The sequence below is a fragment of the Ictidomys tridecemlineatus genome, chromosome 3 (genome assembly GCF_052094955.1).
Source record: "Ictidomys tridecemlineatus isolate mIctTri1 chromosome 3, mIctTri1.hap1, whole genome shotgun sequence".
In the NCBI taxonomy this organism is placed as follows: Eukaryota; Metazoa; Chordata; class Mammalia; order Rodentia; family Sciuridae; genus Ictidomys; species Ictidomys tridecemlineatus.
The window spans coordinates 126,386,734-126,413,034 of NC_135479.1; the positions used below are offsets into that span (position 1 = coordinate 126,386,734).

Here is a 26,301-nt window from a genome sequence, read left to right on the forward strand (position 1 = left end):
ACACTGTGCTAAGAGAAACTTGGCAAACATGTAATCTGGCCTCTTCAGTGTCTAGGGAATTCTACCCAGAGAGGGGAGAACATAAATTTCACCGTTATGAGAACTAAATATATATTTTAAAGGTGAATGGGTATCAAGGTTCTGAACACTCAAATATATTATTTATCAAGAAACAACTGCAAATCAGTGTCTTACCCAGAATTTCCCACACTCCAGACCAGCTAGACCCCTGTGAAATGGGGTGCAGCCTAGTTTTCGAGAGCAAGCACACTTTGTTCTGATACTCACAGCTGATACCCACAGCTTCTTCTTGGCTCAACATGGTGTTTTCTGAATTGAAAAACATAGAGCATGATGTCATGTATTGTAGAAAATATAACTAGTATATTAAACTTATGATTTCACCAAGATTATTATTTGGATTGAAATTATAGTTTCTCTATCTGCAACATTCTATCTTATATAATCTTTTTAACTTTAAATGTAGGTTCAGAAATAGCCATGAGCCTTACACAGAATCAACCTTAACACATCGAAAGACATTTAAACATGCTGCCGTATTCACAAAGCTTTGTATGCTCTGGATATTTCAAGGTTTAAGAGAAAAATTTTATAAAGCTTTAAAGACTATTAGTCTCATTAATGTTAGATCATTGTTTTTTTTTTTTAACTTTTTAAAGAGACGGGGCTCATTGGCTTTCAGTCAGCAATGTTCTCACTCCTCTATTTGTTTTGCAAGGAACTTCAAGTTTCTTCTGTATATAATCTTCAATCTGCCAAATTGTATGCATGACTTGTGTTGGTGTTAAGAGATAATTGCTCATTTGAACATTCTAAATCGAGCCTTCCATGGCAAGTTTACATTCCTCATGCGAGATAAAGTGAATGAGGAGATCAGGAAACTGGAGCTATAGGGAACACTGCTTGATCATGGTGAGTAAGATACATTTCATTGTCCAAATTACCTTGTGTAAACTCATCTAAAGAACTAGTTGTAAATGTTCTAAACACTATTTTTTTAAATTCTCCAAAAAAGTGTTTCAAATTTCTTCTTCCAGCAGTTTAGAAAGATTAATTTTTGTGAAAGACCCCTACCCCCCCACACACACACAAAAAAAGTCTCAAATAAACTATCTTTTATTGCATTTCTAAATTTGTAAGGATAAAATAAATTTTCAGCATACTCCCTCCAAAATTAAAATTTAAAAATGCAAGATAGTGAGCAATAATAAAAAGGAGAAAATGGGTTGACCTAAAGACAAAAGCCAATACCAGTTCTGTATAGCTGAATTAAATCTTGTACTAGAAGCAAGTTCATGTACTGAATCTGAAAGTCCCACATTAAGCTGAGATTTCAAAAAGACACTAAATTATTCTGGGGAAGTAGTTCCCCTGTTTCCAAGCAAAAGCAAAAAATAAAAATTTCCTGGGGAAAACCTTTCCTAATGTATTCCCCCAAAATTCCCATAGATCAAAAGGAGGGCTCCCGTTGTGGCTCAGCAGTAGAGCACTTGCCTAGCACATATGAGGCACTGGGTTCAATCCCCAGCACCACATAAAAATAAACAAAGGTACTGTGTCAATTTACAAAAAAAAAAAAAAGAAAAAAGAAAGAAAGAAATATGAGCTCAAAACTAAAAACAGCAAATACACATGAAGAGAAGGAACTATTATTGCAAGTCATCACTAATTACAAACAGATGGAATTCATATTTGAAATTGTCAGACACAGATTACAAAATTGCTTCCTGTAAACTGCAAATAATTAAAGATGTATATTTCTGAATCCTATAGATTTTTAAACAATTAAAAATGATTAATTATTAAGAAAGTGCCAAAAATATCTTGCAGATTTGAATAATATAAACAAAATAATGTTTAGAAATAAAAATATAATTGTTGAAAGATAATTAACAGATGGCTTAAATTTCAGATTAGATGTAGATAAAGAGGAAATTAATGAACTGGAAGATATATCTGAAAGACATCTACAGGATCCAGTATAAAGAAAAAAAGGAGGGCTGTAGTTGTAGCTCAGTGGTAGAGTGTTTGCCTAGCATGTGTGAGGCACTGGGTTCAATTCTCAGTACTGCAAAAAAATAAATAACAATAAAGGTCCATTGATAACTAAATATATATATATATATATATATATATATATATATTTAGTTGTATAATTTTGTATAATTTTTTTAAAAAGGAGGCATATATTAAGATAGACAGCAAGAAAGAGAGATTAAAAGATAAAGGCTTTAAGATACAACCAATCAGAGTACTAGAGAAGAAATAGAGATAATGGAGAAGCTGAAATATTTGTGAAGAAAATGACAAAGAATTGTTTAGAATTAAAACAAGAATTAACAAGAAGTTAATGTATAACAAGCAATATAAATAGAAATCCATGAAGATGTACAATGTAGCGAAATGGTAGACCACAAAAAAAATTAAAATTAACCTGAAAGAAAGGGAATTATGGTTAGACTCTCAATAGTAACAATAGAAAATAAAAGAGGAATAACAACTCTAAAGTCTTGAGAAAATTCGCAAATTTAAAATTATGCATTCAGCAAAAACATCTGTTCAGAAATAAAATGAAAATGTCTCTATAGACATTATCAGTTGAACAAAAACCTAGAGAGTTTGTTACTAAGAGATCTTCAGCACGGAAACTTCTAAAAGAGGTGTTTCCATAAGAAGGAAAGTTGTTGCAAAAAGAAAATCTGAAATGCAAAAAGAATCAATTGATAATGATGTGAATGATTTTTTTCATCATATGTATGAAAAAAAGAGAACAAAAATGACAAGGAGGAAAAGTGAAAAAAGGGAAGGAGGAGAAAAAAGAGAATGAGGAGTTTAAAAGGTAAAGATCAAGCTTTTTAATCAAAAGTGGATAAAATCCTAAGATTCTTATATTTTTCAGGAGAGTATTTAAATACTCTCACTTTAAACTTTAATATATCTGATAAAATGTCAACCTTGATTACTAAAAGAAAAGAGCATACTATTTTAACCAGTGCAGGGGTAACATGTGATTAAGATAAAGATTTAACCAAGGGGGAAAAAAATGAGTTAATTTTGAAAAGGCAAGAGGAACAAAGAAGCAAGAGCAAAAGACAGGCTGCACAGGGTGGTGTACTCTTGTAACCCTGGGGACTCAGAAGGCTGAGGCAGGAGGATGACAAGTTCAAAGACAGCATCAGCAACTTAGGGAGACTGTAGGCAACTTAGCAAGACCCTGTCTCAAAATATATGTTTTTAAAAAAGGGATGGGAATGTGGCTCAGTGGTTGAACACCCCTGGATTCAATTCTGGTAGCGAAAAAAAGAAAGTGAAAGACATGGGACAAATTTTATTTTGGTAGGTTCAAATCCAAATATATCAATAATCACAACAAATATAAGTGAGCCAAATACCAATTTTTTAAAATATAGTTTTCAAAATATAGCTATACTGTTTATAATAGTCACACCTAACATATAAAGATGTGGAAAGATTCAAAATAGGAACATAAAATAAGAATTACCAGATGAATACCAAAATAATGCACAGAACATACTATTATTATTACTATTATTATTAGATAAAATAGAGTGTAAAATAAAGAACATTATTGGGAATAGAAACGGGCACTACATAATCATCAAAGTTTTCAATTCACTGTGATTCTAACAATTTTGAACATGGGTACACAAAATTAAATTGCCTCAAAATAATGTATGACATCTCAGCACATTTCCAATAATTATTGAGTGTTTGAAAGACAGCAAATTAACACAGAGAAGTAATATTTAAACAACATATAAGATTGTTATAATTAACATATTTAATCGTGCACCCAATAACTAGAGAACTTACATGTTTCTCAAACTCAAAGCAATGTTTCCAAAGATCAACTACTTACTTAGCAATAAAGCACATCTTAACATGTCTCAAAGAATCAGTATCATGCAGACAATATTCTCTAGCAATAATACCATACAAAATTTAAAAAACAATTACAAATTAAATGGAAGACTTCATTCAAACCATACATTCAAGAAATCCTATGAATCCAAATCAGAATAAGTACAAAGGAAAGTACATCAGAGTAAAACAGTGGTAAACCAAAGACAAGGAGCACATTTTAAAAGCACCCAGAAAGAAAAAAAGACATTATCTTCAGAGGAGCAACAGTAAGACAAACAACCATCTCCTTAACAGAAACCATGAAAGTCAAAAAACTATGTGCTAAGAGAAAATAACAATAGCATGGCATTTTATATTCACTAAAAATATCCTTCAAGGATAAAAGCAAAATGTAGTTGTGGACATACAAAAATTAACTGAATTCTTCACCAGCAGACACGAAATTAAGGAAAATGCTAACAGGTAGTCTTCAGACAGAAGGCACATGATCCCAGATGGAAGCACAAAGGTGCAAGAAGGAATTAATAATAATAAAGAGGATAAAATGTGGTAAATTTTATTTAAATTAGTGAATATTTACTATGTAACACTATAAAATTGCCTTATGGGAAAATAATTGATAGATAATTACAATAATAGCACAAAAGTCAGAGAAAAGTAAGTAAAGTTGGAATGTTCTGAATATTACAATCATTGCAACATGTGCAGTTTTATTTACTAGTGTTGTACACATAGTGGACAAGTTCTCATGTAGAATATCTAGTCCTTCTGTATGTTTAGAAATGCTTGATTCATTTAAAAGTAGAAAGAGTAGAATAAAACTTTTATAAATAGCTTTTAAAACCTGATGAGAAACACTGTGTTTGGAATTGTTAAACCACCTCTGAACTGTATACCATCTGTACTTGTTCATTGGGTTGAGGAAGATTGGAAGAAAGAAATTGCAAAAGATGTTCTGTTGGCATGTGCTAAAAAAAATCTCAGCTTATCTATTGTCCTGTTCTTTAGAAATATATATATCTTCATTGTGTTATCTGAGAAGGCCTAAAAGAAACAACATCCTAGAAGCAATGAACACCCCTAGCGCCCAGATCTTGATCTTTAATATCAACTTCCAATAAAATAAAAAGAACTCAGAAGGACTTCTCAGAGAAATGACTAACTGGGACAAGGACAGCAAATATACAAGAGGAACCTGGAGCAACTTGTAATGCCAGAAAGAAAGAGTTCAAATGCACACACAAGTGCGTGCACACACACTGATGGGAATATTTCAAAAGGACATAGGAATCAACTGAAAGAGCTCCCAATGGCCAAAGCTAGAACAATTTATGCAACAAAATAAATGAAGTAGTACTGGGTTGTAGCCCAAAATATTAAATGTTGAATATCTGTAAGCCCATACTGATACAAATAAACCAATGAATAAATGAACACAAGCAAAAAGAAACAAATGTCCAATACAAAGGAATTTCAAATAAATTACATAGGTACTCCATCCTAAAGGAAGAGGAGCAAAGTCTATGTATAAGAAACTTTCTTTCAAAGAATACAGTAGAGAAAGTAAGGAAAGGAAGTGAGAAGAATATTTTTATGAAATTGATTAACACTCTTTCAACCAGGAGAGCAAGGTCAACTTCAACAGTCATAAAACATATTGATAGTACTTGATATTATATGATGACAGTGGCCCTTTATGTCTATGATCTTCCCAAAACCTTTTAACAGCAGCCTAATCATTTTTAAAAAAAATACAGTACGTTACAATAGAGGGGCATCCTACACCATACCTGACTGGTATGCCTTAAAATTGCTGAAGTCATTAAAAACAGGGACTATCAAGAAGAATAAAGGAACATGACAACTGTGATGAGGTATCCTGGATGAGATCCTGAAACAGAAAAATTACATTAGACAAAAACTAAGTATACTTTCAGAGCCTATGAAATTCAGTAATAACATATCAATATTGATCATTAATTATACCAATGTAACACTAATGTATGATGCTAGCAACAGGGGAATCAAGGGGCAGAAGCTGGGTATATGGGAACTCTGTACCATCTGCTCAGTTTTTCTGAAACCAAAATGCATTCTAACTGAACAAATGAGGAAAATGAAAAGCTATAAAGTAAGACAGTAAGCACAAATCCAACTATATCAGTAATCTCATTAAATGCAAAGAGATGAATGCTTCCAAATTTTTTAAATATTTTTTATTGTAGTTGGACACAGTACCTTTATTTTATTTATTTATTTTTACGTGGTGCTGAGGATGAAACCCAGGGCCTGACACATGCTAGGCAAGCGCTCTACCGCTGAGCCACAACCCCAACCCCAAATACTTCCAATTTAAAAACAAATATTATCAGTCTGAATTTTTAAACACACATATGTGTTATTTATGAAAGACAACTTTAATAAAAGATACAAAATGATTGAAAGTGAAAGAATGGGGAAACATGTCAAGTTAATACTAACCAAAAGAAAGCTGTGTATCTTTTTCCATGTTTTTACTTTCAATCATTCTGTCTTCAGATAAAAGAGTGATATGTTCAGAATATACTTCATCAGATAAAATAGAGCTTAAAACAAGAAACATTATTGAAGATAAAAGGAACACTCTGCCATAAGGTAAAGGACAATCACCAGAAAGATATGATCAATTAAAATCTATTATTACCTAATAATGAAGCCTCAGGATTTTTTAAAGCAAAAATTGACAGAATTAAGAAGAGAAAAAAAGCTACAATCAGTAAGAGTTATATAAACACTTGTCTTGGTATTGAAAGAACAGAAAGACAAAAGCAAAAAGTCAGTAAAGATCTATACTATTTTATGTTCTTGATGAACAAACTGAATTTAGTAACCATGGATTTAACCATGGATTTAGTAACTGCCCCCACAAATGCAGAATACAAATTGTACCCAGGCTATCTATTCTTCCTTAAAGCAAGTCTTAGCAAATTTTAAAATGGTAAATCAGAATATGTTCTCTCTGACCACAGAGGGATATAACTAGAAATAAATAACAAAAATGATTAGTTGGAGATTAGCTATATACTTAGAAACTAAACAGCACAGATTTAAATAACCCATGGATCAAACAACAATAGATACTGGTAATTTAAAAATATTTTCAACTAAAAAATAAATGCAATATAACATTTCAAAACATATAGGTTGCATACAAAACCAGACTTATACAAGAAATTTATATATTTAAATACTTAAATTAGAAAAGAGATTGAAAAATCAATTATCTAAGCATTCATTCTCAAAGAGCTAGGTAAAGAAAAGCAAAATAATGCAAAGAAAATTGAAAAAACAAAATAATAAACATAAAAACGAACATGAATGTAGCAGAAAACAGACATGCAATATAGAAGATAGAACGCAAGTTATAATATCCAGGAATGAAAGAGGAAATATCACTACAAATACCATTTATATCTTAAAATTAATTTAAAGGATGCAATGAATAACTTAGCCCAATAAATTTGATAATTTAGATGATATGGACAAATTCCGTGGAAAACTTAACTTACTAAAAGTGACACAAGAACAAATAAAAAATATTTCACATAGGAAGGCTTTCACTACATGTATCAGTATACACAGGAATATTTAATTTGCTAGTTTCTTTTTTCATGAGCTTTAAATTTTGTATCCACAAGGAACTTGCCTATTTCACCTAGTTTGCCAAATTTATGTGCCTAAAGTTGTATGTGATGTTCAATTTATTATCCTTTTAATGTCTGTAGGGCTGGTAGTAATAGCCCCTATTTTATACCTGACATTGACCATTCACATCTTCTCTTTTTTTTCCCTCACTCTAGCTAGATGTTTATCAATATTAACGATATCCTCAAATAACCTGATTTTGATTTCAATGATTTTTCTCTATTGCTTTTGTTTCCTATTTTACTGATTTCTTGACTTTAGTTTTTCCCTTTGCTCTGCTTACTTTATGCCTAATTTGCTCTTCTTTTTCCAACATCCTAAGGTAGAAATTGATAAAGTACTTCTACAAAAAAAGTTTACAATTAATAATCGTACTTATGATAAAAGATTGAACATTATCCATTTAAGACCAAGAACAAGACAAGGATGTTCACTCTCGTTGCTGCTATTCTGTATCATAAAGGAAATCATAGGATGAAGTAAGAAACAAAAAAGGCATACATATTGGAAATAAAGAAATCTCTCAGTTTTTAGAAGCCACCATTTTCTATATAGAAAAATCCTAAAAAAAATCTACTAAAGAGAATGAATCAGATATAACTTTTCTATATTCAATATAAATACACAATCAGTGTACAGCCACATCATGTACAACAACAAGAAGGAAGTTATACCCCGTGAATGTATAATAAGTCAAAATACATTCTACTGTCATATGTAACTGAAAAGAACAAATAAAAACTTTAAAAAAGAAAAAAATCTAAAGGGGGAGTAGTGTGGAGAACAACTGAATGGCAAATAAAATATAACATTTCAAAACATGTAGATTTCAAAACATGTAGAAATCATGATTTTTGCAAGTTTGCAGGATAAAGATCACTATTAAAAAGGTAAGTTATGAGTCTACATATTAGCAGTGAAGAATTGAAAATTGAAATATAAAAGCAGAATTATTTATAATACCATCAAAAACACAAGACATTTAGGGGTAAGTCTAACAAATAGAGCAAAAGCTGTACACTGAAAAATGTAAAACATTGTTAAGAAAAATGAAAGAATTAAATAAACATACTAAGGTCAACTGGTAGCATGCTCAATACTATTCCAGATATCAATTTCTTGCCAAATAGACCTACATAGCCAGCACATTCCTGAGCAAGTTTCTAACAGGTTTATATGTAGAAATAGACAATCCAATTCCAAAATGCATATGGAAATAAAAAGACCTAGCATAGCATATTTCCCCACCAGGCACCCACAGAGTCCCTAAAAACCAAGTTTCTCACTATCCTTAGGATTTAATATTTTCTCTCCTAACTATTTGCTTTGTAATAATTGCTAAATATATTGTATCTTGAATAATAATACATTATTTAAACCACAATCATGTTTCATGATGAGCAAAGATTGACATAAATATCCTCAATTAAAATAACTTTCCCTTCTTCATTGGCTGGTTGGGAAGAACAAAATTCACATATCAATGTGTGAATTAATCTTTTTTTTCTGGAATATAAAAGTGTGAATCTGTGCTTCTGCCCTTGCAAGCCATAGAATAGTGTATTCTTTTCCATATTTTCACAGCAGCTTCTGTCACTTACATCTGTTGCTCTTGGTATATTTATGTGAAGATTTATGCCAGTTATTGTGAGCACAATCAAAAAGGAAGGTAGGCAGACCATGTGAACCAAAGCCTTAAAATATGAATAGAAGGACTTTCTTTTAAAAGCAGCACCTATGTCATAATCCCTCAAACACATGCCTTTGGTTTGAGCTTTACCTATCTTTGTGGATGTGTCTGTCAAATAATTAATGATCCTTCTGATCATTTTGCCTCCACCACCCCCCTGCTTGACCCAGTCATCTCCTCAGACTTTCTGTGTGTGGCAAGTCTCTAAACCTCCTAGAAATTCAGGGTGGATCTCTGCTGCGCCAATTTGATTAGCTCATTTTTCAAAGTTTCTGGGTCGATGCGGACCACCACAAAGCCAGCTTGGCCAAGGGACGGAAATCAATAAGGAGGGAGTCCACAAGAGCGACAGGGGTCGGGTTCAGAAACCTTGCCACACAGTGCGCCGGCTTTGTTGAGCATCATGGCATGGGCCCATGTTCTGTAAACTTTTCATCTGCACACAAATTGCATTTCACAGCGATACTAAAAGGGTGGGTTACTTGTGCTGCATGTGGGAGGTATGGGCACAAATCCTGTTATCAGATAATGGGATTACCATGCATGCCTCCTGAGCACACTTTCAAAGTTTATTCCTAATCTTCATATACAGCTATCATGGGCCAGCCATTTATGATACAACAAATAAAATTGCTGCCAAATCATGTTTAAAGCCATTATTATTGTTCTCATTATTTCCATCACGTCTGAGTTGAACTTCAACAATTACCACATTAAGGTGAATACTATTTTTTTCCTCCCACATCCACACTGCCACACCCCTACCTGCCCCAAGTAAAACCAACTTGTTTCTTACTATATGTTCTGAAGCTCACAGAAAATTATAGGCCTCAAGAGAACTAAGGGGAAAAAATCAGTAAGGAAAAAAGAAAAGACCAGGTATTTTAGCAACACTGATAAGATGTCTTTTATGGACTTTATAACCTAAAAGCTACTGTAAGTACTCGTTTAACATCTATGTTGTCATTAGCTTTGATTTAATCCTCTATTTAGTTTTAAGTTATGAGCAGCACAGGTACAGCTTGAATCCTGCATCCCAGTTTCAAAAATTCCATGTCTCTTTCATTTCTTGGGGCTAGGGAGACCTCATACTGTGCATCCTGTGCTCTGGCTTCACCACTCCAGCTGGGGAAATTAATCTGCATGATTAATTAGACCATGATCCTCAGGGATGAGGTGACTGTTGATCCAAGTTTCTGAACTGACAATCAGAAAACCCTGATCTATCAAAGATTTTTTTCCTCAAAATGTGAATTTATTTATTTATTTTGAAATTATTCAAGGGATACAAACAAAACCTTTTTAGATACACATTTAATGAATCATTTTGACTACAAATTATGTGAAGAGAAACACAAAACATGTACAGATTAAATATATAATTCAGTAGTGATACATATCTATTCAACTATATGCACAATATATAAACATCTGAAATCAAAAGTATCCTAAAATATGTAGGTTGAATGATTACCTCCTATGCAAGATGAGTCTGATGAGAAATTATGAAATGCACCAAGTTTTATTTGGTACCAACACCATAACTCCCTATTTTGTATCAAATGGGATCCTTCAACTAAACAGAGCCTCTTTAGATACCATCAGTCCTTCCAGATGGGATCCTGCATACTCCAGATTAATTGCACTTCTCTATCCATCCTGAATATCATATATCATTCCCCCAGGATTTTTCATTTCATGACTGTATTAAGGGAATTTTTTTAGGGGGGGATACTGGGGATTGAACTCAGGGGCACTGGACCACTGAACCACATCCCCAGCCCTGTTTTGTAGTTTTAATTAGAGACAGGGTCTAACTGAGTTGCTTAACGCCTCACCCTTTCTGAGGCTGGCTTTGAAATAGCAATTCTCGTGTCTCAGCCTCCCAAGCCACTGAGATTACAGGAGTGAGCCACCACACCCAGCCATGCCTGCATTATAATAAGAGAATTCCATTCAATACCCCTGAAGGTGTCACACTATTGTAATCATCAGTGTAGTTGTGAACTGGAATATATTTGCAGCTCACTACTTTCTGGACCCTAGACAAAAATTCTAGGAACTCACCCCTGTCCTAACAACCCTTCTGAATTTGACAGGGCAATAGACTCCTGCCTTATACAAGATTTCACTTTTCACCATTTTAATTACCTGCAGTCAACTGTGATCCAAAAATATTAAGTGAAAAATACCAGAAATAAACAATCCACAAGTTTTTAATTGTGCACCTTTCTGCGAAGCATGATGAAATCTTACACTGTCCCATCAGAGATGTGAATCGTCCCTTTGTCCAGCATATGTGCACTGCGGTCACTAACCACCCAGGAGTCTCTTGGTAACCAGCTCAGTTATCAGATGGGCTGCTGTGGTACCACAGAGGTAGTGTTTGAGAAAACCTCACATAGTGGCCCAATTGCTCCATCACAATGCCTGCCTGCTGCATCTCACATTCTCCTCGTTCACCTCATCACCTGGGCATGGTGTCAGCCCCCATCACCACAGGAAGGTATGTGCAGTAAAACAGTTTATTCTGACAGAGACATTTGCTTAAGTTTTATTATAGTACGTTGTTATGAGTCTTCCATTGTAATATTGTTATTGTTAATCTCTCACTACACCTAATTTATAAAATAATTATACATGTACATGGGAGAAAGCTTAATACATACAGGGTTCAGTAATATTCACAGCTCCAGACATTCACTGTGGGTCTTGGAACCTATTACCCCATGGATAAGGGAGGACTGCTGTAATCATTTCCTGGCTTTACTTTATAGTTCTACCATCCCTATATGAATCCTCAACCTATGTAATTTAGTTTTGACTACTTTTGAATAATCATTCATACAATTTTTACCTTATTTAAATGGAATACATCTAAATATGTGTTTTTTGCATCTAGCTTCTTTTATTCAAATTATTACATAAAATTCATCTATGCCTATATGGTGGTTGTTGTTCCTTCACTTTTTTCTTGCTGTATAGTATTTCATTTTATGAATATATCATAATTTATTTATTTCTTCCATTATTAATGAGTATTTAGTTTGTTTCTAATTTGAAGCTATTTTAATTCATACTGCTATAAACACTCTTATACATGTTTTCCTGATAAACATAGTCACACATTTCTATAGGATATTGTCTTAGGAAAGGTATTTTTTAGTAACAGAATATACACATCTACAACTTTACAAGTTAATGATAGTTTTCTAAAATGAGAGCATCAATTCACCACCTCACCCCCTTCCAGCAGTATGTGAAACTTTCCATTGTTCCACATCTCAGTCAACTTTTTATGATTACAATTTTAAGTTTACCCAGTCTAATCAGATTACAATTTTATGTTTACCCAGTCTAATCAGTATGTAATTATACCTCTTGGTAGTTTCAATTTGCATGATTTTAATTACTAATGAGTCTAAATGCCTTTACATATATTTATTGTCCATTCAGATATTCTGTCTTGTGCTTTGTCCAATTATTTTCCATTTTCCATGAGGGTGTCTTTCTTATTTTCCCCTATTGAATTGTGGAAAGTATTTTTATATTTGGAATATGGCCCTTTCCCTATTAGATGTGTTTCAAGTGTGTTCTCCCTCTCTGTGATTTTCTTTTCCCTTCTCTTGCTGTGACTTACTGTGTCTTCTGACACATGTAGTAAATTTTAACTACCTATTTTTCCATGTGCCTTATTTTAAAATATCTTTTGCTAAATATATTCTCCTAGATTCTCTTTTAAAAGCTTATTGTTTTGCATTTGACATTGAGTTCTACTTTCCACCTAAAATTAACTTTTGTCGTGATGTACAATATGGATCCAGTTTCTTTTTTTTTTCCCTTTTCTGCATCCTTCTTCTCTTCCTTCCCTTCGCCTCCTCTGCCTCATCTTTCATTTATGGTTCATTTGTCTTTGTACCTTTTATTTAAAAGATAGTCCTTTTCCTAATACTCTGCATTGCCTCCCTTGTAATAATAATCAATTCATAAGCATATGTATGAATGCTTCAACTCTATTATCTTCATTTCTCCATCCTTGAACCAAAACAATGTTTTATAATTATTAATGCTTTTAAGCCTTAGAATCAAATAGAGCAAGTCTCCCCACATTGGTCTTCTTGATTTAAAGTATCTTGGCTATTTTAAGCCCTGTGCTTTTCCATATAAATTTAGCATTAGCTTGTCAAGTTTTACATTCACACACAGAAAAATGGTGTTGCTACTTTTCACTAGGATTACAGGTGAAACTTCATAGTAGTTTAAAGAGAATTAACATTTTTTAAATATTGGGTCATCAAATCCATAAACATTTAATTTGCCTTTATTTTCTTTCAAGTTTTACAGTTTTCTTCACAAAGATTCTCAAAACAATTTAAGATCTAAACCTAAATGCTATTTTCTAAATATTGATTGTGGATATGTAGCAATGCAATTAATTTTTATATTAACTTGTATCCACTATTAAAATTGCTTTTATAATAATGTATTCACAAGTTCTTTCAGATTTTCTGTCATAATCCAATCATTCCCCCCCTGTACTGGGGATCAAACCTAGGACTTCATGCATACTGGATGAGTGTTCTATCACTGGACTACACTCCTTGTACATTTGGAGGACATTCAAGATCCAAACAATAGCAATTCCCTTTATCTCACTCTCACATACCAAGCATATCTCTCCTGGCCTCAATATTCCCAGGGCCAGTTGCCAGGCTACTAGGTAGCTCCCTCTAGCTCTAAGACTGCCATTTATTACTTCACAGAGCCAGTTCTCAGTAATAGTAATAATGATAATAATAATAATAGTAATATTGGTGAATGCTTCATTTCTTTCTTTTCAATCCTTATATAGACCTTCAATATCCATGAGTTCCACTTCCATGAATTCAACCAACCACTGATCAAAAGTATTCAAAAGAGGGCTGGGGTTGTGGCTCTGCAGTAGAGCACTCACCTGGCACATGTGATCCTCAGCACCACATAAAAGTAAACAAATAAAATAAAGGCACCACTACAAAAAAATTTAATTTAAAAAATACATTCAAAAGAAAAATTTTCATCTATACTGAACATGTACGAACTTTCTACTTTTTTCCTCCTCAACAATACAACTATCTACACAGAATTTAGATTATATCAGGTATTAAGTAATCTAAAGATGATTTAAAGTAATGGAAGAGGGACTGGAGTTGTAGCTCAGTGGTAGAGCATTTGCCTTGCACGTGTGAGACACTGGGTTTGATTCTCAGCACCACATATGAATAAGTAAATAAAATAAAGGTTCATCAACAACTGAAAAAAAATGGTTCTCTTTAAAATAAATAAATAAAGTAATGGAAGAAAAAAAGAAGGAGAATTAAAGTACAGATAAGGATGCGTATAAGTTATATGAAAATACTATGGCATTTTATATAAGGGACTTACACATCTGTAGATTTTGTTATTGGGTAACCAATTCCTCATGAATATTGAGTATTATGCATCTTATTTCTTTTTTTAATCTAACTGATTTTTCTCGGACTCAGCTAAAATTATTAATGGAAATGTAATAGTAGGCATCTTTGTATTCTCCTAATTGTCTCATTTGTACCCATGGGATTTAAATTTATGGTGGTATAACAACACAGAGTGGTTAATGCCATTGAAAGAATAGATTCACCAGGAGAAGGGAACACACCATGTCACCTAGAACCAGTAAAGAGCACTAGATTTGGTGAGGGACAGAAGCAGGAGTAAGGCAAAAGCCTAGTCCAGAGCCTTTATTGGGATTTTCCTTAAGAAAGGCCAGGCAGGGGACGGGGAAACATGGAAGACCTAGCTACAGTGGGAGTATAGCTCTGTGGCAGAGCATGGGCTCAGTATGCACTGGGCTCTGTGTGAATACCCAGTATCACCCATAGGATTTGGCTAATTTGAATAGTACACAGCAGACTTTGGGCAATAGGGAGCTACCTACTTGCCCAATACCTGGCTCTCAGTATACTGAAGCCAGGGAAATATGCTTGTGATACATGAGTGTTAGATAAAAAGGAGTTGCTATAGTATGGATCTTGAAGATTCCCAAAGGCCCGTGTGTTGAAGGCTTGGTCCCAGCCTGTGGCACAATTGGGAGTGGGGAGCTTTTAGGAAGTTAGGGCCTTGCGAGAGAGGAAGTTAGGCCATTGGGAGAATGCCTTTGAAGGGTATATTGGGACCCTAGACCTTTCTCTCTCCTCTCTCTCTCCTGGCTGCCATGCAATGAACAGGCCTCCTCTGCCATGCACTGCTATTCTGATGTACTGTTCTACCACAGGCCCAAAGCACCAGGACCAAGAGCACATGGGCTGAAACCATGAGCCAAAATAAACCTTTCCCTTATTAAGTTGATCATATCAGGTATTTGATGAAAGCCTAACTAACACAGGAGTGGTTGACTTGCATATAAAAGCATATTCCCAATTAAGTTGTCTTTTTTTTTTTTGAAATAGGGTATGTTACCCAGGCTGGCCTCAAACACCCAGACTCAAACTATCCTCTTGCCTCAACCTCCAAAGTAGCTGAGAACTACTGGTGCATACCACCATGTTCAGCCAGTTGTCTATTATCTACTAATTTTTAGGAATGTCCAGCTCAGTAAGGACAGTTTCTCCATAGCTAGGAAGATTTTTGAGATGTCAGCACATCATAAGCTATAGAAAATACAATAAACACAATAAACACACTGGTCTAAAAAAGAAAGCTTTCAACATTTCATTAGTTTTTGTTTTGTTTTAGATATGACTTATCCTAAAAATGTTCTTTTCTAATCCTAGTTTTTAAAAATATTTTTCCAAATTAGGGACAGATGTTGAATTTTATCAAATATTTTACTGATCAAAGGGCTGGGGATGTAGCTCAGTGGTAGAGCACTTGCCTAGCATGCACAGTGCTCTGGACTTGATCCCCAGTACTAAAAAAAAAATGCACATACACATATATAGAACTGCCATGTCTTCTTTGGTGAGTTTAATCTTTTTACCATTATGAAGTAAAGCCCATTAATTCTATCACTGCTCTCTTCCTAAATTCTTTTTTATCTGATATTAATATATAGCTGTAGCCAGGCACAGTGGCTGCAAGGATGTTGAGGCAGGAAGACTGCAAGTTCAAAGCCAGCCTTAACAATTTAGTGGCTGGCTAACAATTTAGTGAGACCCTTAGCAACTTTGTGAGACTCTGTCTCAAAATAAAAAATAAAAAAAGGCTGGGAATGTGACTCAGTAGAGCACCACTGGGTTCAATCCCCAGTACTAAACACACACACACACACACACACACACACACACACACACACACAGCTGCTCCCATTTTAAAACAAATTGGGGAGAGGGGAGGGATTAGTATTCTACCTTCAGTTTTTCTATATCTTATCATCTTTATACTTTATGTATATTGCTTGAAAAATTATATTTATTATAAATATACTTATAACATTCATATATATGTGACTGCAATCATACAGCTTTTTAACTAGAGCACTGAGTCCATTTATAGTTAATGTTACTGTTATGGTTATTATCTTACCGCAAAGCCTCTATCTGTGTGCTGGCTTTGGGTTCCTTTTTCTTGCTCCCCTCTTTTGCCTTCTTGTGTAGGGATTGCTTGGTTTTGTTTCATCTTGTTTTTATGGTATTTTTCCTGTTTGTGTGAAGATATATTCTTTTAGATTTCTTTTATTAGTGACCCCAGAAATTCCAAAATGGATCTTTAACTGACAAAGTCTAATGTAAGTTGAAAATTTATTTATAAGGAAATTTTAAGAGCAAGGGTAGTATCATAATCCTCCAGATGTCATTTTCATTTCTTCCTTTAAGGCTTCTGGCAGCACAGGATCAGATCATTTTATTGGGATTTTCCAGGCAGCCCAGAAGATCGGGAAAAAATGGTTTACTTTTAGTCCATTTTCAAGCTACAATTGTAGTGAAAGAAGTGGGGACAGGTGTAATTTAGCAGGACACACATCCTTTCCGTGTCCTAGATTTGGATCTGACACTTCTAGCTCAGCCTTATTACTGCCTCTTCTAAATTATAAAAGTAATCAAATGAGCTCCCATACTCTCCTAGATCTCAACACCATAATTGTTGACTGTAGTTTTTGCTCTTTAATGCTTTTTTAGAAAAAAAATTTAATGTAAACTTTTTTATTTTAATTAGTTACTCATGACAGTACAATGACCTTGACATATCATTCAGAAAAAAAATTTTAATATATTCCATTCCACTCTTCAATTTCAGTGCCATGGAGAGATCACCCTCAGTTCTGCAATTTTAGTTCCTGGAGCTATCTATTACCTTGAGAGCCTGGAGATGTGGCAATAAAGTCCTGCTATCAGGCAGTTGACATTCTAGTTGAAGAAAGAGATGATAAACAAGTAAAAGTATCTACATGGATTGAGCAGGTGAACTACGCAAAATGCTGGCAATAAACTTCTTAGGCAGGTGTTCTGATTTAGATGTAGAATGTCCACGAAAGGCCCAAGTGTTGAGGGCTGGGTTCCCAGTGCAGCAGTATTCAGAGGTGGGCTTTGGGGAAGTGATTGGATCTTGAGGGCTCCAAATTCACCAGGGGATTACATTGATGTATTCACAGCTGATTGGACTATTGGATGTGGTGGAAACTGTAGGAGGTGGAACCTAGCTGAAAGAAGGGAGTCCTTGAGGGCCTGCCCTTGGGGACTATATCTTGTCCCTAGCATGCCTCTCCCCTCTCCTCATCCTCTCTCTCTTTCTCTGCTTCCTGGCTGCCAGGAGGTGAGCAGCTTTCTTCCACCATGCCCTTCTGCCATATTTCTACCTTGCCACAGGCCTAAAATCAGTGGAGCCAGCCAACCAACCAAGGACTGAAAACTCTAAAACCATGAGCCAAATTAACTCTTCCGGGGCTGGGGATGTGGCTCAAGTGGTAGCGTGCTTGTCTAGCATGCATGAGGCACTAGGTTCGATTCTCAGCACCACATAAAAATAAAATCAAGATATTGTGTCCACCTAAAACTAAAAAACTAATATTTAAAAAAAAAAAAAAAAACTCTTTCCTCCTTGAAGTTGGTTTTCTCAAGTATTGTGTCACAGTGACTAACACAGCATGTGAGGGAAGTTCAAAGGGCCTGAGATGGGAGAGTGCTTGGTGCTTAGAACCGCAATAGGGAAGAAGAGTGCCTGAGGCCCAGACTGAGAGGAGGAGGGCTGCAGAGGTGAGGCAGGGTGGCCAAGACCAGAATGTGCAGGGCCTGAAAGGACTTCATTCAAGGATGATGAAAAGTTTTCAGTGAGGAGAGACTTGAAATGCCTTGTATTGGTTTGATATTGCTCTGGCTGCTTTGTGGAAAACAGCCTGTAGATCTTCAATAATGATTTAACACACTCTAATAAATTCTGTTTACCTCCTAAATTAACTACAGTCATAAAACAAAAAAATTAAAATGCTTAACTGATATTTCTACAGAAAAGACTACAGGGAAATGTGGGGTATTGGGCTAGGAAACCAGCAGTCCTGGTGTGCAGAAGACTCAAACCCTGTTCCCCTGGATCTGGCCTCCCAAGGGTCTGGCTGCTTATTTGAAACAGCCCCGCCTACAGCAAGAGACCTGAGAAAAGCTGCAACCTGGTCCCAGGCTGCTCAGGGGCCAATCACTCCCTGAAACAATCAAGGTCCTGTTTCCAACCTAGATCACCAGTCCCCATCTTCCCCTCCCTTTTCCCCAGTGGGAGCTTTTGTGTCCTCTGCACCCCATACTTCAGGAGGTCACCTCTGTCACCTGAGATGTCCTCAGAATGGAAAGATATCTGGCTGTTGAGCCAGGGATAAAAGTTACAAAGGGGACAAAATAGATGACCATTGAGTAGTAGCTGAACACGTGATCCATCTCCTGCTACAGAGAGAGCACACTCAGACTAGCACAAGACTTCAGAGAGCAGAGAGCAGTTTTCAACCACTCGGGAAAATGAAGTGGAAGTGATCATGGCAAAATTAGAAGATAAATGCTTATGTTTAAGACTCTAAAGAAAATGGTTTTGCAATTCTTAAATTAAATGTGTGAACAGATGTTAAATATTATATATCCCATAATCAGCCATGAAGTCAAAACAGTCATTTTACTCCCTTGTATGATAATACTTCATCTTTTCAGAATCCTGCTATCCAGCTATTTCAGGTATCTAGAATACAGATAAGAAAGGCAGTACACACACACACACATACACACACACACACACACACACACACACACACACAATTATCCAAAGAATTTAGATAGATTGAACACAGTTTGTTTACTAGGCCTCCTACCTTTACCATAGGAATGAAACTCACAACCTCTTTTAAAGTGGTTCTTTCTTCGTAGGTCATTCGTATTTTCTCAATTCTCTTGTCTTAGTTTGTTTTTTTGTTTTTCCATCTTAGTTATACCCACCATGTTGATATGAGAGGTGAGAAAATGGGTTACCAGAGGAAATGTGTCAGGAACAACCAGAAATAACAGTCTGACATCTGGAGGCCAGAATGAAAATTTGAAAAAAACAGGTGCAACATATCAAAAGATATGATAGTTTGGACCCATTTTGTCTATTCACAAAAGGTACTAAAGGACAAAAGTTACAAAAGGACACTGTAGCATTGTAGACCTCCGAAGTAGATAATGATTTCTCATAAAGATCAGGAAAAAATTGTTTTTCTTGAAAAGGGAAAGAAATGTGTACTGTATTTAACATTAAAACAGTCAAGATTCCTTTGAAAAGTGAGGGTCTGTGGAGGTGAATTTCACCTATTCCAACCACTATTTTACTATAGAGGTTAAGTATCCCTGATTCAAAAGTCTGAAATCCAAATGCTCCAAAATCTAAAATTTTCAAGCACTCATGCAATGTCATAAGCAGAAAATTCCACACCTGACCCCATGTGACAGTTGCAGTCAAATACAGGTGCATTAAAAATACTGTATAAAATTAACCTCGGATTATGTTAAGGTACATATGAAATATAAATGAATTTCCTATTTAGATTTGGGTTCCATCCCCAAAATATTTCATTATGCATGTGCACCCCAAATATTCCAAAGCACCCCCCAATATGAAATTTGAAATACTTCCAATCTCAAGCATTTCAGATAAAAGACTGTAGTAAATTTTTTCGTCTCATCACATGGTGATTAGGTAATGCTTTAAAAAGCCACATGATTATGTGATTAAGAAATGGGGATCTGGAATCAGACAGATCTAGATTCATCTACTGAACAGCTGTGTGATCTTGGACATGGTACTTAACTTCCTTGAGACCAGGTTCCTGATTTCTAAGATGAAGTAATCAATATCTCCTTCATAAAATTAGTGTGAGGATTAAATAAGATGAAGCACATGAGGCACTTACCATACACAGTAATTGCTCAATAAATGGAAGCTATTACTTTTACTATCTTAATGCTAGAGGCAGTAATATCTAATAACCCCGGACTCTGAGCCAAAATGATAAGTCAAATTCAAATCTTGGCTTGCTAATTAACCTAAGTGTGACCTTGAACTTGAAGTTACTAAATCTCTCTCTGCCTCCATTTCCTGGACTTTAAAATAGAGAAAGTGGTTGTACCTACTTCACAGAGAAGTGAGATAATATGCACAAAAAGTGCTGAGATCAGGGGCTGGCACATGGTGAGTGCCTTGTAAGTGTTGACTGTCATTGCTGTTAATAATTGACCAAACCATTATTATGAAGCACTTCACCTCCTTTGATTAAGCCAGGACTTCCTGACTCTATTTTCTTCTGGCGATCATGTCATAATCAAAGCACTTTTATGTATATCATCCCAAGCTACTTTCCTTCTGATACAACCAGGAGAATTTGATACATACACATATATACAAATTTCACACAAATTATTTTACAAGTATTAACTGAATCGTGAATCCTAGTATCAAAAACACAAGTATATGTTTACATTGTAACAAAAATTTTTAAAGGAATTAATGGTGTATAGTTTTGAAAAAATGGGTTTCTTATTCCTCTAAATCACAGATACTCTCTATAAACTTCATACTGAGTCCAGCACAGTGAAATTAGTTTTAAAAAGTGCAATTCCTTTCATTTAGCATATGGGGGCGCCAAAGGATGCTTTAATCTGTGGTTCTATGTATGGGACAAGGCATACCAGGAGTCAGCCAATCTAGGAATTAACTGGATAGCCACAAGGAGCCTCAATTGTCAGCAGCTTCTTTGAACCTTTCATGTTTAAACTTCTGAAATTGATTCATCTTGGGTACTACCAGGAAAGTTCCTTACAAAAGTATGTCTAAAAGTAACCTTTTGTTGTACTGCCATTATGACAGTGCATTTGATTTTTGCCAGGAAGCTGTGCTGTTTTCTGTTAGGCTGGGAGGAAAACAAAATATATTCCCCAATGAATAATAATATTCATTTGTAAATAGCTTTGCAGAGCATTGGAATGGGAATACATTGTCATAATAAACTATGGGTGTATTTAAGGAAGTTGAAGCAAGGGGATGTTTTAAAAACAGAAACAAGCAGGATTACATCAGATATTTCAAAACAATAATCCTTAGCCACAATAATTTAAAAAGAAAGTGGCATTAGTTTGAGGATGAAGACAACTGCTGGGTAGATGTTCTTGTAGAAGTACTGTGTGTGTGTGTGTGTGTGTGTGTGAGAGAGAGAGAGAGAGAGAGAGAGAGAGAGAGAGAGAGAGAGAGAGAGAGAGAGAGAAAGAGAGACTGTAAATGGAACCCAGGAGTGCTCTAACATTGAGTACATCCCCAGCCCTTTTTGTTTTTATTTTGAGACAGGGTCTTACTAGGTTGTTCAGGCTGGCCTTGAACTTTGGATCCTTCTGACAAGGCCTGCCCAGTCATTCCAGGAGTGCACAACCACTCCCAACGGCAGAAGTACTTTTTGTATAAGATTGTGGTGACCACTTTGTAAGCTTGTAGTTCCATCAGAGCCTTTTGTGACTGTTCCTATCAGGAAGTCATGAGTAAGAACTTTTCCTTCATAACCTCTTGGCTTTACTTACTCACTTGTTGACACAATTGACTTCATTTTGATTCTGACAGCTTTCACATTCTGTTTCCTTTATTTCATTTCTGGTAAATAGAAGTACAGAAGAGCCATCAAATTTAAAATATAAGAAAAAATAATCATGTATAATGCTACAACCTAACCCATCTCCAAAATTCAGCCTCCCAAATTCCCTATTTCTAATTTCCAGTCTCCTATTTCCCAACTGTTAATTCCCTCCACCAAAATTTTCCAATTGGCTAAATTCACAACATTTGAGGAATTTTAACTTTTTTATTCCAAAACAACAAAAAATATCCATATATCTACCTAGAACTGTATTGTTGTAAAAATGTTTCACTGTTGGAGTTCTGTGGCACAGTCCTGTGAATGCACTTAGCATTAATGAAATGTACATTTAGAAATCGTTAATTTGGTAAATTTTATGTTACATGAGTTGTACCACAATTAAAAGTGTTAAAGTTTTTTTTCCCAAAAGAAAAGGAACAAAGCCCAAAGTGCTTAACTACTAACATTTTGATGCACTTAGTTTAAATTAACACAAACAGCTCCATTCATGGTACAGAGAACCAGTGGGAAATGGGCCAATAATCAAACTTATGCTAAGAAAATAAATAAAATAACCTTGTGACTTTGGGACTCCCTGGGCATGCATTCTAGGGAATATACCAAACCCACTGCTACAGATAGTAAAAGGACAAGATAAAAGTGAAGATTAAGAATAGACCTTCAATTTTATCTGCAGTTTCTCCAAGGACTTCACCACAAGGTCAAAGTGACCCTGAGCACTTCTTTAAAGGGCAGGTGGTGAGCAAAACCTGGAAATACCCTAGATCAACTTCTAACAACCACAAAAATTATTGGGTATCTATGATGTGGGGAAGGAATTTAAGAAAAATTCTGGGATTCTATCTGGACCTCAGTGTGGGATGGAGATGAGGGGTTTTGTTTGGTGGGCTTTAATAGATGGAACCGATTTGGAATTAGACCAAAGCAAGATTATGGACTCTGAGAAGTTCTAGAGGTAGGCTGTGCCTGGGCCAGAAGCTTCTGTCCAAAGCTTTATTTTCATATTGTTTATAAATAAACCTCAGCAGAGAGGCTGGGTTGTATCTCAGTAGATGCATGCTTAGTCCTTAGGAGGCCTGGGTTCAGCCCCATCACCAAAAGAAGCAAAGGAACCCTCAGAGGGATGGGGGTATTTGAAGGAATGTACACAGAATTGACTCTTAACTTTGCTAATCATGTTTTCCCAAAGGGAGATGAGAAAGGGAGACAAGTTCCCTTCTCTGAAGCAGAATCTTAGTTGGGGGAAATAAATGCATTGCATATAGTTTTGTATTAGTTTCCTGTAGCTGCTTTGGTGTTGGAACAACACCCGGTTTCTTCTTTGCCCTGTGAAGGTGAGAAGCCCAAACTCCATTTCACTGGGCTGAAGGTTGGCAGGCAGTACAGCCTCCTGGGCTCTAGTGGGGCAGCTATTTTGTTGCTTTTTCCAGCCTGAGAGCAGCATTCCTTACATTCCTTCTTTCCTGGCCCTTTTCTCCATCTTCAAAACCAGCATAGCATTTGGCTTCAGTGTTCACCTTGCCTTCTGCAGTGTCCAAACTCCTTCTGTCTCTTTCTTAAAAGGGCTCTTGTGATTGCCTTTAAGGTTCATCTGGATAATCCAGGATAATCTTTCTATCTTGAGACCTTCTAACTTACTTGCATCTACAAAAATATGGAAGATAACATTCCCAGGTACTGGAGATTAGAACCTGGATAGCTTTAGGACTTATATAGCCTATGACAGGTTTTATTTCTAAATTATGCTTTGCGGGTAAAGGGGAGCAATCCAGTGACCTTTTTTTAAACTCATTAAGTATAATGAACTTAAATCACCTCAGGCACACTGGCCCTCTGAATCCTCCTTCACCTTGGATTATAACGAGCTGAATGGGGAAATATCCCTGGCTACAATGGGCCAGAAAGAAAGTGTTACGAGTCACCAAGTCATAGCAGTGATATTCAACAAGCCTGGAAAGGCCACTGATGGCCCAATAGTGTCCCCACCATTGTTGGTGTCAAACACGCCCTGCCTGCCCAGCTAGGGCTATTGACAAATGCCAGGGTGAGCAAGCAGGTGGTAAACCAACCGAGACCAGCACCAGAGCCTCTTCAGCACCTACCTGCAGGCCAGCAGAGGCGGGCACCAGAGATAGGGGCTGCACCCCTTTCCCTCCTCTGGTGTGGAGTGGGAGGATCAAGCTCTGGGTATGGGTCATAAGCTCCTTTTTAGACTACCATCTGTCATGGTTCCCTTTCATTATTAATTATCTCGTTTTTGTTTTTAATTTGGCAAGGCTTGTGGCTATGTTGTTCCTAAACCATGTGGTTCTCAAGGATTTTTCTTGGCTGTATCTTATAGACTTGGTGATTCTCTCAATAGAAATAAGGAAGTCTAAAGTGAGTAATCAAGGAAGCAAAGGAGACATCACTTGCTGAGTAGCTACTATGTGCCAGGTCTATGGTAGGTGCTTTATTTACATTATTTTATTTGTTCTTACAACAAATATATCATACAAGTGAAGAATTGAGGCTCAGCCATGTTAAAGTTACTTTCACAAAATTACAAAGTTAGTAAGACGTAGGGTTCAGAGTCCAGCTTAGTGTGTTTGACTCCTAAGTCAGTTCCAGCTAACCCCCTACCTCATGGAAGGGGAGCCAGGGAAGCAGATGACCACGCCATGTTGCAGTGGCTTTCTCTGCAGCTCCTTAATTCCAGCAGCAGATTATTCCTTCCTCACAGTCTTACACTCCTAATCACCAAACCAGGAGGTGTATGACAAGTAAATAGCACACCATTGAGAGATTGCCTAGCAAACTGAAATCTCGTTTATTCTGCTCAACAATTGCTCTAAGGACCAGTAGTATATTGATATTTTGTTTATGCATCCTAGTCAGTAAAAAGTTATTAACAGTACACCTTCAAAAAACATATTTTAAAATAAATCATATTTAGCTGGGCATGGTAGCACATGCCTGTAATCCCATGGGCTCGGGAGGCTGAAGTAGGAGGATCACAAGTTCAAGACCAGCCTCAGCAACTTAGAAAGACCCTAAGCAACTTAGTGAGACCCTGTTTCAAAATAAAAAATTTAAAAAGGGTTGGGGATGTGGCTTAGTGGTTAAGTGCCCCTTAACAGGTTCAATCCCTGTTACAAATAATAATAATAAATAATAATAATACATTCTATTCAGGCACTATTAATTGAAAAAATTAGGGAAGTAAACATTTAGGTCTGGGGATATATCTCAGTGGTAGAACACTTGCCTACTCTGTGTGAGGCCCTGGGTTGAATCCCTAGCACTATACACACCCACAAAAGTAAATATTTATAATATTCTATATCAGTAGTTAGAAGTTCCAATAACTTCTTTCCATATTTGAATGGGCCAACTTGCATTCATGACTATATGAATAGCCCATGGGATGATGTCCTGTGTAGTTACAGTTCAAATACAAACTCACTGCTATATAACAAAATTCATTTATCAAATCTAAGTCAACCCCACTAATAGTTATTAATATCTGCAATGAAAGTTCCTACTTCTAGAGCAAAAGAATTTAGGTGACTCTACTGTACCTTCCACATTGCTGATAAAACCATCTCAAACCCTTTCATGCCCAAGTGGCACATCAATCTAAATTCAGAGCACATTTTCCTTGCTCTTCCCTCAATATTCTGATTACCTCAGGTAATGTGCTTTAAAAAAATGGGACTAACTCAGAGAACACACCACAGAAATTTAGACTTTCATCTGAGCAAGGTGCAGTGGTACATGCTTATAAACCTAGCTATTAGGGAGACTGATGCAGGAGGATTTTAAGTTCAAAGCTAGCCTGGACAACTTAGTGAGGCAGACCTTGTCCAAAAATAAAAAGAGCTGGGGGTGTAGCTGGGTTACAGGGTTAGAAGGCATCTGTGTTCAATCCCCA

At 35.9% G+C, this 26,301-nt stretch overlaps 1 protein-coding gene across 1 annotated transcript in view; it reads right to left on the reverse strand.

Annotated features, from left to right (window-relative positions):
• LOC144376333 (uncharacterized) overlaps nucleotides 1-26,301 on the reverse strand; it is a 118,482-nt gene that overhangs the window by 45,202 nt on the left and 46,979 nt on the right. The window contains exons 2-4 of the mRNA XM_078043721.1: nucleotides 22,319-22,384; nucleotides 5,697-5,797; nucleotides 196-330 (exon numbers count right to left, since the gene is read on the reverse strand). Coding sequence (XP_077899847.1) covers nucleotides 196-330; nucleotides 5,697-5,797; nucleotides 22,319-22,384 — 302 coding nt within the window. The remainder of the gene's footprint in view (nucleotides 1-195; nucleotides 331-5,696; nucleotides 5,798-22,318; nucleotides 22,385-26,301) is intronic.